The sequence below is a fragment of the Ochlerotatus camptorhynchus genome, unplaced genomic scaffold, assembly GCF_037179485.1.
Source record: "Ochlerotatus camptorhynchus isolate MF236.1 unplaced genomic scaffold, CSIRO-AGI_Acam_v1.1 ptg000294l, whole genome shotgun sequence".
NCBI classification, from domain to species: domain Eukaryota; kingdom Metazoa; phylum Arthropoda; class Insecta; order Diptera; family Culicidae; genus Ochlerotatus; species Ochlerotatus camptorhynchus.
The window spans coordinates 310868-326649 of record NW_027040783.1 but is presented as its reverse complement, the minus strand read 5'-3'; the positions used below and the strand labels follow the sequence as shown (position 1 = coordinate 326649).

Below are 15782 nucleotides of genomic sequence, written 5' to 3'. Positions count from 1 at the left end.
GTGGTTCTGAGAACTCGATAAGACTTGTCGGATGTGGTCCTGGGTTGGTGCTAACTTTGGTTCCTATAATAGTTGGTACGAATTGGATTCTATTATAGGTGCAAAGAAGTCGAAATATTATGGACAATTAATTGTTTCCCGTCATTTTTGGGCTGATTTAAAACATTGAATCTACTTCAATTTAGGATAGTTGTTGATGAAAAATATATTTATCTGTTTTTCCACTTACTGGCTTCTTCAACTTATAACAAACATTTCTCGGTTTCTAAGATTATTGCGAACGATTTTCGGATTCTGAAACTTTATGAAGAAACGGTTTTTGGCTTCTGAAACTTATAAGAATCGATTGGCATATACTACTTTTTTTGTTCATTAATTTATTTGATTGAATTAACTTTACAGAGCCGAGGATTCTTGTTCACTATATAAAACATCTTAAAACTAAAGTCAAAAGGTACAACACAATAATCACTTTATCTTCCGCTATCCAAAAAGCCTCCTCCATCAGAATGGGAGCCGCTTCCAGTGGTTTCATTGTATGGCAGTATCGCTGACGGGGGGCAGAGTGTTTCCATTGCAGCAATGGACGCAAAACGTGATCAGCACGCTCACACTCATCACAAAACGGTTGCTTTCCAAAGTCGACGATGCATCGACCGAAAGAACTGCTGATGAAGAACAATGAGGAGGACCACACAATGGTTGCTGCCGAGTAAACAGACGATCGCGTGACACACATCGAGAGTGGACTCCTTCTGTGGACAGCCTTGGGAAAAATTTTCGGTTTCTGTTACTCATCATCAGACACGATTTTCGACCTTTGCGACCTAGGGGCTGTTCATAAACTACATAGACAGTTTAGGGGGGGGGGGTTGACAATTATCCACGGCCCATACAAATTTAAAAACATTTGTATGGTCAATTGTCTACGCAGCGGGAGGGGGGGGGGGTCAAGAATCCCAAAAAAACTCTACGTAGTTTATGAACAGGCCCTTATAAGAACTTATTATTTTTGAATTTCTTTGACTTATTAGAAAAGTTTTTCTATTCCTGCAACTATTCAGGAACAAGTTGTGCCTTTTGCTGTTTTTTAAAAGCGTTTTGCGAATTCTGGAATTTATTTAAATCGATTTTAGAGTTATGACACTTTTGAGGAATGACATATGAAACTTTGCCTTGTTGTTTGTTCTGAGTAATGATTCACATTTTATTATAAAAATCGGCCTTTTGGATCTTATAAACTTAAAAAAGAATGGCGTCCTTGAACTTTTTCAAAAAAATTGTAGTACTTAAACGGCATTTCTGATCGAAAACACGTCTGAGACAAAGTTGTAGATAAAAGCTCATGAAAAATGCCAAACCTTCACTTGAAAACGGACAAAATGGTTAAACAATTTTATGACCAATCTCATCTCCAACGGAGGAGTTTGGTAAAGAGAGATGATCAAACCGATTTGTACTTTCCTAAAAAGTTGTCCTTGCTCGCTTTCTACTCTATATATACAATTTTCCCACTGCCGTACTCTAATGGAACTATCAACTCTATACTTTCATCTCCTCATATATCGTATAAAAATTACCACTTTAGTCCGTTATTTGAAACTAGCATCTTCAACTATGTTTATGATCAAATTTTTGAACTTTTTGTAAGTACGTTTTTTTTTGTATTTTTTCACATGATTTAAAATGTGTTGTTTTATGGTGTTTGTTAGAAAGGCTCATTGTCTATATGAGCTGAACGGAGCCGAGGGACTAATATTCTGTTTTTTTTTTCTTCTGCATCGCTTTGTACTCGTATAGACCATTCCAATACTTCTGCCGTTGCTGGCACCAGGTTAGTTGAGGTTTGGTTTCGACTTCGGTCACCACGTCCATTTTCCTTTGTTTCCTGGCTGCTGCTGTCCGACGATGCACTTTTAGTAACTACACCAGCGTACGAACTGCCTCCTTTATCATCCTTCTTTTCTTCATCTTGCTTTTTGTCCAGATCGGGTGACTCTGCAAGCTGCTGTTTACGGGCCTTCCGCTTGGGGCAGGAATTCATCCGGTAACCCTCCGCCTTACATAGGAAGCATTTATCTTTATTCCTTGAATAAGAACATATTCCCCTTTCGATTGAGGAAATTGAGCGAGGAGGGAATCTTCTTTTCCACGTCCGTGTGAACACCTCGGACTCCTGTGAACATATCGACACCCAATGCGACAGGGAATTTTTCTCGAATGACACGCTTCACTTTTCCGTATTTTGGAGCTGGCAACGTTAGATCATAATCTGGTACTTCTGGTAGATCGTACACTCGCACGTGATGCCTCCGACAAGTGACATTCGTACCTCGACTGCCGTTCCATTAGCATAATGGAAAGTTAGTTGCTCCAGGTTATGCAACAGGGCATAATGCATACTTGCTTCAGATTTAAGCTTCATAAAGATCGCCTTCTCCTCAGCAATTCGATATATGGCGTATATGTCACCATGATTTAACGAAGTTTTGAATCTCGACCATGTTTGGCCTTGAATCTGGATAGGCAAACCACAAAGTTTGCTTTATTTCGACCATTATTGTCAAAAATTTTGCTCCAACAGTGATGAGAAAGAGCACTGACCAAACTGCATGCAATCAACAAAGCGCACGAAAACAATACCGTGACCGAATAAAAAACCGTCGATAGCGTGATCGACACCGAGAGAAACCCGGGACGGGACTGGACAATCCAGCTTCTCACTCTTCTTAATGTTTTTGATGAATGCCCGTCGAAAATTAGTGCATGGTGTTTGACGGAATTGACCAATGAGGCCAGGATTGCAGAATGATTCTTCTATTTTTATTTTTATTTTTTTTCGGAGTTTCTACCGCAGTTTAGCACCTTGTACTTAATTTTTGCTTAACACAATAAAAACAACCATAAACAGACAAGAATATCCATCGCTTAAAGCACGCCGTGGACCCTGTTTTCCAACTTTACTTTCGCAAATATAAACAATTAACAACGCCATTGACGTCAACATTGATTCCGGCATCACTGCCAGTCAGATTGATGTGATCCCTCTGTCCTTTTTATTCCACGATTGCTACTGTCAAATCGACCAATCAGCAACTGGCTCGGATTTGACAGCAAATTGGCTCGAAATCGCTACCCGATTGTCAAGTCCCGTCCCAGAGAGAAACAAGTGTTGCTATGTACACAGACGAAAGCCAACTTGTTTAAACTATCTCAATCATTGTTTTCTGAATATTAACAAAACTTTAAAAAAAGACCAAACACGTTCTTGTTCTACGGTTTGTGTCAATTTTTAAGTGTTAATAAATGTCCATTAAAAAAAAAATCTCGACCGGACAAGAACATTTTGAAATATTTAGGTTTTGATTATTTTTGGAATTTTTACTTGAAACTAATAAAAATATTGGTTTGTATATTTTTCCCAGACAAAAATTAAGTTTCTCTACAACTTTGTGTCGGACGTCATTTCGACCAGAAGTGCAGTTTTCGTGAAAACATTTTTTGATAAATTTCAAATACGCCATTTTTAAAATTCTACAAGATGCAAAATAACCGAATTTTAGCAATAATGCAAAATTTCATGCAAATCGGAAAAGGTCGAGTTTTCCGATTTGTCATTTGGCGTGGAACTGCAGTCGGTCAATCAAGCTCAATGTCAATGAAACTTATTTACAATTAATTCAGTGAATATTTTCAAATTTGGGACCAGTCTAGCATTTATGCTATCAATCTCGGATTGTCGAAGCCCGCTAAACAGGTACCGTGTTATTTTTTTAGTACTGGTAGACATTTGGTCACAGCTGTTGGCAGAAGAGAGACGAAACAGCCTACTAAGCGATGTAGTTTGTTTGTTGGTCAGACGGTGTGTGAAACCACGCGACGACGACCGACGACGCCGTGTTGCAAAACGATGATATTTGTAGTTGAAAATGCGAGAATTGAAGAAAAAACCTGCCAGTAGTGTAGGTACCACGTTTTGCTCACTCTTCTGTGTAATCGTCGGAGGAGGTACCCTTTCCCATTATTGTGCCGTCATCAACGTGTGATTAATATAGCTACTGACCTTCGGATGCTGTGTCGTACACAGAGATGACTGTCTTTATATTTGAATGAGATTTGTTTAGACAAAAACTAGGCAATTCCTAAATTTTAAGATTCACTCGTAGCATTCTTCTTGTCTTCCTTTCGATAAAGCGACCACGTTGCAAAAGCAAGAAGAACCATTTGCATCATTATCACTGGTTGTTTGATAACTGGAAAAGTAATTACTTTGTCACACTGTACACTGCATGTTTAAAAATTAAAACTTACTATTGAATAGTGACCACGCTTCTCCGTCAAAGTCAGTGCATTCGATGTGCACCTGTCGGAAGATGATTTCCATGATGGCTACCTGAATTTTGATCACCAGCACAACCAACCGGAGAAATTTGAACTTTGTCTGTAATAATAATAACTTTTGAATATGCAGTTAAACGCAAGCGTCTTGAATAAGTCGACCTACCACAATTTTGGGATCCGGAAACGATGGTTCGATGAGGTTTACGAGAAGGGAAAACGCTACCAGGTACAGCAGAATCGAGGTTAACGAGATCGGAAGGAAAATGTACGTAGTATCATAAAACTGATCCTGAAATGGTTTGTGTTTTGAGGAAAGGTTTATTTGTTAAACAGCTGAGATGCTCTACACTTCCATACTTACTATGTCAATAAAGTGTAAAATTATCTGAATCGTAGACTGAATGGTACTGACAATTGGAAATTGAATTATGCTGAATCGTACAACGCAGTATCTGCCACTGGAAATAGAAGTGTGAGATTTTATCCTATGAAATTCTGAATATTTTTACATGAATCAATTAGGGGAAATAGCTCTTATGTTGGCCTATGGATCTAAGATTGGGCCCATCGTTAAAAATCTTCTATTTATGAATTTTATCTTGATACACGCGTCATTCGGACGGTACTAATGGATATTTTTGGTCGCTATTGAAAATTTAGTCGATTGTTTATGTATGGGCCCAAATTAGGGGCATTTAGGCCGACATTACATCCATTTCCCCTATATAAACTTAATAGGTTGAGGGCTGTTCATAAGCTATGTAGACCAGCGTTTCTCATTGTATGGGTCGCAAAGCACTGATGGATCAAGGGCTACCCTTAGATGAGTCACGAAAATTCAGACAACTTGGTTAGATGCTAATTTAGATTTCTTAATGGAATCTTTCTCCCTTACATATTTTGGCGTCTTAAGTTGATTCCTTGTAGAGTCCACAAATGGCCGCCACGTAGGCTATAAATGCACTTCCACCACTTTAATTACCCAAATCTCGGAAATAAGTGCCCCATTTCACCTGCAGTGCAGCAAACGTGGAGCAACAGTTTCATTGAGGTACGAGTCGTGGAAGCTGATATTTGTGCACTTAGGGTATCGAAGTAGTAGCGAGAATAAGGATCCCACAGCGAAACACCTTAAAATCATTTGAGTGTCATTTTTGCGATTATTGTGTCAATTGTTTTGACGTTTTCAGGGCTGTTCAAATAATTTCAGGGCTATTTTTTTTTCAGGCCAATTTTAAGATTTCAAGGCCAGTTTGGAAAGTTTTATAAAGGGAACTAATCGTTGCAAGTTATACATTGATTCAAGAGTTTACAGGAAATTTTAGCGCTTTAAGAAACCACCCTAGCTTTTTGGTTTAGTCCATTTTTGCGATTTTTGCCATTTTTATTTTTAATGCTAATGGTGGTTTCGACTGGTTGATTGGAATCACTTTCTCAGTCTTTTAGTAGAAACGATTTTTTTTTTTTACGTTCCCGACGTTTCGACCGTTTGGTTGTGGTCTTTCTCAAGGGTTGCTAAAAAATGTGACCAACGCAATGTTATCTATAGCTTAGCCTGTATAGACTGCCAGAAAACGTACATTGGGATGACGAGAAACCAACTCAAAACAAGAATCAGTGGACATCGAAGCAATATAAACCAATACACAAAACTAATCCAAAACAACCATACGAACACAGATGAAGAGATACATAACCTAAAGGAAAAAACAGCCATGATCAAGCACATCATCCAAGAATCCCATATGTTCAACCTAACACAACCAAAAATTCTGGACAAAACAAACAAAATATCAACATTACCAATATTAGAAATGTGTCACATAGCACACACATCTAACACAGTCAACCACCGTACAGATGTACAAGGACTTAACAGCACATATGCAGGTCTGTTACACACAATCAAAAAGTCAACAACACGCAGAAGAAACACAACTGAGTTACTATCAGATCAGACACTTCAATATCAATTGGCTCACAATGATGATCATGACCCACCGTAAATAAATAATGACGGTGACCCCCCCCCCCCTTTTGTTGATGGTCCCACCATCTTATTTAAAACAAACGTTGCAGTGCTGTGCAAAAGATCACTTTAAAAATTTCCTAAAAATTAACAGTAAGTACAGTTTGATCAACGAACAAAATACCATTTCAACACACCGATTATTTATCCAAATTAAATTAGACAGGTCATGAAAAATCTACATTTACGCTGTCCTCGATTCGTAAAAGTTTGTAACGGGAAACGATAGACATTAGTGAGTTAATTATTTGTGTAATTATGTTTAATTTATATGTTATATATGTGCAATACATTTTTTAGCAACCCTTGAGAAAGACCACAACCAAACGGTCGAAACGTCGGGAACGTAAAAAAATAATCGTTTCTACTAAAAGACTGAGAAAGCCACCCCATAAAGTGATTTATTTTTAATAATATTTTGTGTTTTTCTGGTTATTCGATGGCCATGTATTTTCAGACGATTTTTGCTCATGTTATGCCTTTTTTTTTAATGATTTGCCGTTTAAGCTATATTTTTATCTATTTTTGTTTAAATATTTAAATTTTTTATATTTATATTTTGTTTTTAATATTTTGGAATTTTGGTTAAGGTCATTTTGGTCTACAGCATCAGTATTCAATATTGGTGGGTCACGAGCTTATGAAATTTCTCAAAGTGGGTCGCAATCAACGAAAGTTTGAGAATCACTGATGTCCCAAGTAGCATTACAAGTTTTATAGTGGTTTTAAAGTATTCTACAAGTCTAAATCATGGTCTTCAGAACCCTCATAAAACCAAAATTGTTACTTGGGGTAGACTGTTCTACGTAGTCAGTCGTTTGTACAAAACCCTTAAAACATCATTTGTATAAACCGTAGATACTCGCCAATCCCTCCCTCAACTGACTTTGTACATAATGAACAGCGGTTACATTTCTACTTACCGAGCCGAACGATCGCGTCCTTCAAATTGATCAGTTTAATTTGGCAACAATGTCCAGACTTTCCTTTACTTCTGTTCCCATGTGTAGTGAAATCAATTCAACTTAACACAACTATTACCATTCCCATGTCATTTTGACCGTGATCTGTCATAAGCGCAAGTCGTAAATTTAAAATAGTGACTTCTCGAGAGTGAAAACTCTTGCAAGCAATCGTTCAAATCCGTAACGTGGATACATCACCTCTAAACCTCTAAGTGATGCTTCACTGTGTAAAACATACCACTGCACCCAAGTCCTAACTGTTTCAAACTAGGGTGACAGGTTTTTCAGTGACTAAACGATCGTATCTTTGTCCTTGCTACGTTAAGCTTTGTTTGTAGTGACAAAACTAGGGTCGCATCCAGGCATGGAAAATCATTTACATTCATTTCGTGCATTCATTTACATTCATTTGCCCCTAACTTTTTTCATCAACCAAATTCCGCAAAATGATGTAAGGAGTTTTTGTAGGTTTTGTTATAAGCTACAACTTTTGTCAACAACTAAAATTTGTATCTCTTATGCACGAACAGAATCCACTACTGTTTTTCAGTGAATGTATTTTACATTCACTGAAAAACAGTAACAAGTTCTGGTCGCTCTAATTCGTGATGCATAAGAGATACAGATTTTAGTTACGGGCAAAACTTGTAGCTAATAACAAAACCTACTAAAGCTCTAAACATCGTTTAGCGGAATGCTGTTGATGAAAAAAGTTAGAGGCAAATGAATGTAAATGAATGCATGAAATGAATGTAAATGATTTTCCATGCCAGGTCGTATCCAGTGAGGGTACTCAATTAAATAGGCTCCATGGACAAGTCACGAATTGCCCAAGAGTGTTGAAGTCGGTCTTTTGCGTGATTACTAAGCTTCTATCCGAAGTTCTCTAACTGGAACCGGCTAAGCTTGGAGTTCTGATCCTTGATCAATATCGATGTTATTGCTTGTTTTTATCGCTACGCAATTCGATTTTGTTTGAGAGTTCCGAGCCCCACGTGCGGTAATTTGATTGTAATAGTTTTTGCATACGTTAAGTTGTGATCTCGATCGCACGTTATCTATTGTTCGGTTAAGTTATAATTTAGCATTTGTACACGCGAGTGAGGTGTGTTTAAGTGAGATGTGTATAGATATCGCGATCACTATCGATCGTGAAGTGTTTGGGCTGATTGGAATGAATGAGCGGGAGTTTTGATGCATGTGCCAGCCACACAAAAATGAAAGTGATATGGAATAAAGCTAATCACAGCGGCGCTGGTGGTGTAGTGGTAAGCGTGATTGCCTCTCACCCCAGCAGGACTGGGTTCAATCCCAGTCGGTGCCGCCGGGATGTTTTGAGGCGCAACATCTCTGATCACGGGAGGGAAGTAAAGCCGTTGGTCCCCGGTTCATGAGTTGATGGGTCGATACGTGTGGTAGTTGACTCCCTGGCCTCGTCGGTAGCATTGGTGCTCAGCGCGGAAAACAAGATCGACGGAAAACAAATCAAGGAAAAAAAAAAAAAAAGTTGGCTAAAAATCTCTCTAATAAAGAAAAGGAAAAAAAAAAAATCAAGGAAAAAAAAAGAAGCTAATCATAACTATTGTTCGGCTGTAAGAATCGGCTGGAGTAAAAAAAAAGTGTTTGATGAGCTTGTTGAGCAACACATTTTGTGTGAGGTGGACGGATTCCGGCCAATGAATCTTAAATATTAGTTTTTATATTCTGGAGTTGATGTTTTACTAAGCCTCAGAATCTTGAAAATTTTGCAATGTCTAAGATATTACAACTTCTTTCCGAGAAGTAAGTTCCAGAATATTATGAAGTTTTTATTTTTAATTTGTTTAAGTGTTGAATTGACTAAACATTTTCTGTTTTTTAATGTTTTTGGTTATATTTTTTTAATAAAATTTGTCTGTTTTACTAACCGAGCAAAAACACAGGATTTTTAGTTCTCTACCTGTGGCCACCCTGATCATGTTTCTCAGTCCGGGATCATCGATCAGTTGCACGCCAACTTACGAATCGATTCTGTTGTTCCCTCTCCGAATTCCATGAAACTTCGCATAATTGTTCACTAGGGGTAATTACCCAAGTTTTTGCAGGAATGCGGCCATATTACTTCACGCCTAATTTTTCAAAAGGGCATGTTTGATATTTTCCAATAAATTATAGCCAAAAAACGGCTAATCTAATTGAAATGACGTCTCAGACAAAGTTGTAGGATTGTCTTTTTCAGAAAAAAATACGCACTGAAAAGAAATTTTTGTCTGCTCAAAGCACACTACTAAATCTGTCCCCATGTTCGTGGAAAACGTTAAGTTAAACCACGAGTGCAAAATTTACGAGGTCGTTCGTGTATGTTTGAGATTCGGGAGCTACCTAAAGGTTGAACACGAAACAATCCGGACACGAAAATCTTGTTGGGGTTCAAAAATGCATTTGATTTTTCACAGTTCAATGTAACGGCCAGGCATTTACATTAATTTGCCTCTATTTTTTTCTTCAAGAGAATTCCGTTGAATGATGTATGAAACTTTTGTAGGTTTTGAAATTAGCTACAACTTGCGTGAAACCTCAAATATGTACCTCTTATGCATGTCGAACTAGAGCGGGAAGACCTTGTTATTATTCTTCAGTGAATGTAATTGTGATTCACTGAAAAACAATGGTGGGTTCTGTTCGCTCTGGTTCATCATGCATAAGAGACACAGATTTGAGTTAGTGACAAAAGTTGTAGTTAATGTTAAAACCTACTATAGCTTAACACATTATTTCACAGAATTCTGTTGATGAAAAGAGATAGAGGCAAATTAATGTAAATGAATGCACGAAATAAATGTAAATGATTTGCCATGCCTGGTTACAGCTATAGATTAGTACATTGTATGCTTATTGTAAGACCATTGTTTCAGTCTTCCTTCTTACCATAGGCCATTACTCGAAATTTTCTTCGTACACGGCCCGAGCCCTGTTCCCACTTGTTTGTCTGCCAAATTCCAATTCCGCTTGAATTCCTTCAGGTCAATTGCAGTTCCACCCTTTTTCTTCAGTATGTGCTTCAAAATTGACCAGTATTCCAGTATTGGCCTTAGTTGCGGAGTATTGGCCGGATTCATCTGCTTGGGAACCACTGTGATGCCATTTTCGCTGTACCACTGTTTGGTGGAATTTGAGTGGCAGCTTGCCAAGTCCGGCCAGAATAGGCAATCCACCTCATGCTGCTCCAGAAAAGACAGTAGTCTTTTCCGTAGGCACTCCTCCTGGTAAACTTTCTGATTCAATGTCCAAGAAGTAACGAAAGTTTCGCTTTTCAGTCCACAACTGCAGATTACTTGCCAGACAAGGAATTTTTTGGGGGAATTTCGACTTCTTTTTGATTTTACATTCTTCCGGGGAACTTTTCCGGTCAACCGAGGTATAAAATTCCTGCCCAGGAATTTGATCGAAAACTGCCAGGAGCGGATGGACTGGGATTTTCGTTTCGAGCGTGCAGGATCGAATCGCGACGTGCTTGCTCCGGTGTAATGTTGTAAACAAATGAACTTATCAACAAACCAATGCCTGCTGTGATTCCGTGCTCTCTTAGCTTGATTAAGTGAAATTTACAGCCCGCCAATACAGTGCAGTGACAGTGCAGAAGTAGAAAGAAGAAGAGTTACCAATATCTCTTTCCCTTTGTCCCCTTCCAATTCTCTAAATAAATGTATTTATTAACCTCGAGTAAACCGCGAGTATTCGGCCCCTATTCTACTAACTTTAGTTGTAAAAAAAGATTATATAAAATTACATGTAAATTAATTTGGCTCCGCAAAGCTACTGCATTTGAGCCTTGACAAATAAATGGATTGTAAAAAAAGTAAAATTTAGAATAATTTTACCCAAAAAATACCTTTTGTGTCCGGATTTTTTCGTGTTCCACCTGTATTACGAATGTTTAACTGATATTTATATACCTAGGGGTAATGACTCTAATGTTGGCCTATGGATCTAAGATTATGCCCATCGCTAAAAATCTGCTATTTATCAGTTTTATCTAGATTAACGCAGAGACAGTACTAATGGATATTTTTGGTCGCTATTGAAAATTTAGTCGATTGCTGAATATTATGTATGGGCCCAAATTAGGGGCATTTAGACCTACATCACATCCATTTCCCCTATAAAGGGTAACGACCCCATAAATCAGCCATTTTATTTCAGGGTATATACTACCGATTCCACCGATAATAGCTGCGTTTAACATAATGTTGGGACCTCCCTTAGCTCAGGCGGTAACGGTGCAGCTACAAAGCAAGACCAAGCCTTCCCTGGGCATAGAGTATGATTGTACTTGCCACACAATTATACTAATGCAAAAATAGTACAGGCATCGAAAGCTCTCAATAATTAACTGTGGAAGTGTATTTAAAACACTGAGTTGAGAGCACGCAATAAGCTAATATGCCATATGCAATAAGCTTGAAATTCGATGAAGAAAAATCATAATTCTTGATAGAGCTGGAATTAGGGCGTAACAGCTTTTGTAAACAATGACTTCTCTAGATGATTTCTCGAAACTCAAGGCACGTCCACGCAAACCAACATAACCAACGGGAAGGCGAAGTCTTCCCCTACCCGATAGTGACGTTGATTTGAGTGAGCGAGTCTTGGCTTTCTAGGAATCTTCGAGAGAAGTCATTGTTTACAAAAGCTGTTATGCCCTAATTCCAGCTCTATCTAGAATTATTCTAATAATTTTAAATTTGTGCTTTGTAATACGTACCAGTGTGGTAATATGACCATTAACCTTTTTCAAGTAATTTATGTGAATATATCACAAATTTATTGTTCTAGCAGTTCTAGATCAATTAGCATTAATATGTTCGAAAAGTCCATGAAAAATGTGCTGTTGATCATATTACCCCACTGGTGCGTTTTACACCATTTCCACTTACTATCATTTGGGAGGGACTTGGCAAGCCGTCTTTGCGCATAATTCTCCAAATAGATGGGGCTTACAATATGAATCAAAAAAGCTTAAATAGTGCCTGCTATTAGATTCTGATGTCTATGAAAATTAGATCATGTATAAAACTCGGGAATCATAATTCGGCCAACATTTTTTGCTCAAAGTCATGCTATATGATGATGAAAAATAAACATTAGAATATTGAAAGTTAACGATTTTTGATAAAACATATGTATCCTTAGCTTATCAGTGACTTTTCCTCTAAACAAATTTCAACTGCTCTTGTCATTTATCATCTCAAGCGATATAAAATCAGTTCCGTCTAATGATCCAGTTCCAGCGAAGCCAAACACATAAAGCAACCAACGATACAGACAAAACGCTTGCCACGACTGCCACGACAAACTCACACTGCAACACAGCTCGATCGGAGTGGTGGAAGGATAATGATAGATTGCTTGCCTGCTTTGTTGCAATATTATCACGGACATAGTTTGATCTGAATCGAGACAAGATATAACACAAAAATTCCAATTAGCACACGTGTATCATCTTCGGCTTTGCTTCGTGAAGCAGCTTGCCAACAATTTGCTCGTTTCCTTCTACCGCCCTGAGTGAGCTGTGTTACACGGGCTGCTTGTCATGAAAAAGAATGAAGAAGATTATACCATTATTGCTTTCCACTTCTGACATAGCGATATCATTCGGTTCGTTGATTGCTTGTCATTTTGTCATTTGGAGATATTTTTGATTCCTTGTCCAGTTCTAATGGATCAGGAATACGTTAAATTTAATAATTCCAGAAATAAAACTCACAAGTTTGCTTTAACTACGTGGAAAATAATAAGAATCTACCAAGTAGGTGAAAAACTGAGGCCGAGGAGAGGGGGTATTTATGTTGTTGTCACCCTATTTTTTTTAAAATCTTAGTGTTCAAGGCCAAAATTTTCAAATTCTGTTCCGTTCTAGGAAAATATTTAAAAATCCCAGATTCGGAGATATGTTCACGAACTAGAAGTTTTACGATTATGAATAGTCGTAATTCTAGGACTTTCAAAAATTTCACAGTGATGGATTGCTGTTTTGGATGCATCGCTAAAATCCAGTTGAATTTGCAGTTAACTCATCGATAATTTAATGCTATCAAAACGCAAAATGTACATGGAGCCACTATCTGCGCGTACACCTTCAGTGAAAACACAGAGTGTGGCTGTGCGATGCGGAAATTTTGAATTTTGATAGGAAGATTAATGGGTTAACTGAAAGTTCAATTGGATTTAACACAGTATTGAAAAACCGCTCAGAATTCTTTTCAAAGTTTAAGGCTGAAGAACTTTTAGAACAGGTTGATTAGTTTCCATTTAAATCTGTCAACGTTGCCTTTCTTTTCACAGATACGAGTCCACTACTTAGAGCCTAGATCTTAGAGGTTTGATGCAATTGAAGTTTATGGCTGCATAAACAATTTTTGAGTGTATTCTTCATTTTTTGTGGGTATGGCTATGACGAGGATTTGGCATCCTGGCGCGGAAACCGGGATTTCTGTAACCCTGAGACGGTTTACCTAACTTATCAGCTTTGTCGTAGACAGAAATTTACCATACTGCATACCATGTATCGCAGAATAATACAAACACGATCGTGTAACTTTTTCGATCCATGAAAAGTTACATGATTTTGGTAAGGTTACTACATAAAAAACCTGTATCTGAAATTGGTATAGTATCACTTAAGTTTAAAATTTTCATATAGGAGCTGAATACGTTCTACTACAACTTATGTCTATCCTCATATTTGTGTGTTTGAGTGATTGCAGAGTTATCAATGGATAGTTCTCTAAGCATAAATAGTCCCTGTTAATTTAATTTCTTTCACAAAACTGAGTCATCTACGGTCAACTACTAATTAATTAAAAAACTTACAAGATTCTATACAGCAAACGCTTCAGTCTTCCACCGCTTGCCAACCGTTCGCTATTCGATTCGTACATCTGTTGCAAAGCGCCATGTCCTCCGGCCGTCCATAAGATATACCTGTAGGCGAATTTTCAATTAAATTTACTTCACCGTTCCTTCGTGCAGATAGTTCAACCGTTTAACAAGCATATCTGTCACGAACCGTCTTCCTATAGCTATGTATTTTACCTGTACAGTGCAAATATACACCACGAGAAAACTATGAGTGTCGCCAGGTTGAATTTCTCCGATAGCCACGGAACGGCCAGCGAGATAAGGCAAAATGCCACTACCACCTGTTGGAAAGTATTGAACGCGATGATTGTGTTTGGGAATTAGTTAATTGAATGCCTGATGGTCTCGATGGCTTACCATATAGATACCATTAGCTATGACAAGCTCAAACTGGCAGTGCTGTGCGTAGAGGTCTAGAATAATTTTCGCATTTTGGTAGAACAAGCCGGTTACCAGAACTAACAGAACTGCGGAAATCACTAATAGGACTATCAGCGGTGTTGAGTATTCTACGGTTGGAAAGGGAAATTATTGCAAAAATTCACACATTTTTCTTCAAACAAACCGGAAAAATATTGCTCCGTCGAGGGAATGTAGCTGAAACAGTCTTCCGCCATTGTTGAAATCAATGGACGCTCGATGCCACGCGTTTCTGTCGACAATAGGCACGAGACTGATGGTTTTCGGTTTAAAGTATCGATTATAAGTGGTTATTATTACCATCAAAATCGTTATCATGTAGGCGAACACATTGTGCTGCTTTACGATAAGAGACTGGGTTCTGAAGAACAACCAATACAAAATATAGCTTTTTTAGGGCTCCCACCCAGTCTCAGGTGTTGAGAGTTGAGATAGATGTTATGACTGACAGTGACTGGGCGGAATTGACCACGGGGTTTTATTTTTCGGTGATATCTTCACTTGATTTCATTCATTCGCATTATTAGTCACACAAGTTAGGATGATTATTTGCAACGTCCAATCTACCTCCATTCAATAAAATATAAGCACAGACATACACACACTCAGGAAATATTGGCGTATTCAGTACTTTTTTTTTAACGAACATTAAACTGTTCGGTAAAAATCCGATATTTAATATTAACATCAGTTGTAAGGGGTCTCCCTTAGCCCGGTAAAGGCGTAGCTATAAAGCAAGACCATGCTGGAGGCGGGTGGGTTCGATTCCCAGTTCACCTTTGAAAGTTTGTGCTGGAATACGGCAATTTTAAGTCTCTATTAATTTTTCAAAATGGAGTGTTCGATATTTTTCAATAAATCATAGCACGAAAATGGCTCATCTAATTGAAATTCTGTCTGAAACAAAGTTGTACGCATATGTACACGCATACTTACAGTATCAGGCAGGAGAAAATCTCTCCTATCTGTTGGTAGCGTTGGCATGCGTGGGCGAGCTACCAGTTACGCTAAATCTACGATAAAATGGATTGTTTACAAAAGCAGATGCTATTTTAATTGATTATATATTTGACGAGATGAACTAGCGAACAACGGCGCCGGTGGTGTAGTGGTAAGCGTGATTACCT

At 38.1% G+C, this 15782-nt stretch overlaps 1 protein-coding gene and 1 long non-coding RNA gene across 2 annotated transcripts; one reads left to right on the top strand and one right to left on the bottom strand.

Moving 5' to 3' along the window:
* Positions 1 to 4071: 4071 nt before the first annotated feature.
* Positions 4072 to 14877, bottom strand: LOC135706907 (uncharacterized). The gene is made up of 8 exons (XM_065228592.1): positions 14801 to 14877; positions 14593 to 14744; positions 14410 to 14516; positions 14188 to 14298; positions 4703 to 4799; positions 4505 to 4630; positions 4312 to 4441; positions 4072 to 4253 (listed from the first exon to the last, which is right to left on the bottom strand). Exons 1-8 carry the CDS (start codon positions 14850 to 14852, stop codon positions 4150 to 4152), a joined length of 879 nt encoding a protein of 292 aa, XP_065084664.1. The 5' UTR covers positions 14853 to 14877; the 3' UTR covers positions 4072 to 4149.
* Positions 6410 to 6748, top strand: LOC135706918 (uncharacterized). Its single transcript, XR_010518194.1, has 3 exons — positions 6410 to 6463; positions 6533 to 6605; positions 6671 to 6748. It is a non-coding gene; the product is annotated as an uncharacterized LOC135706918 (long non-coding RNA).
* Positions 14878 to 15782: the final 905 nt, after the last annotated feature.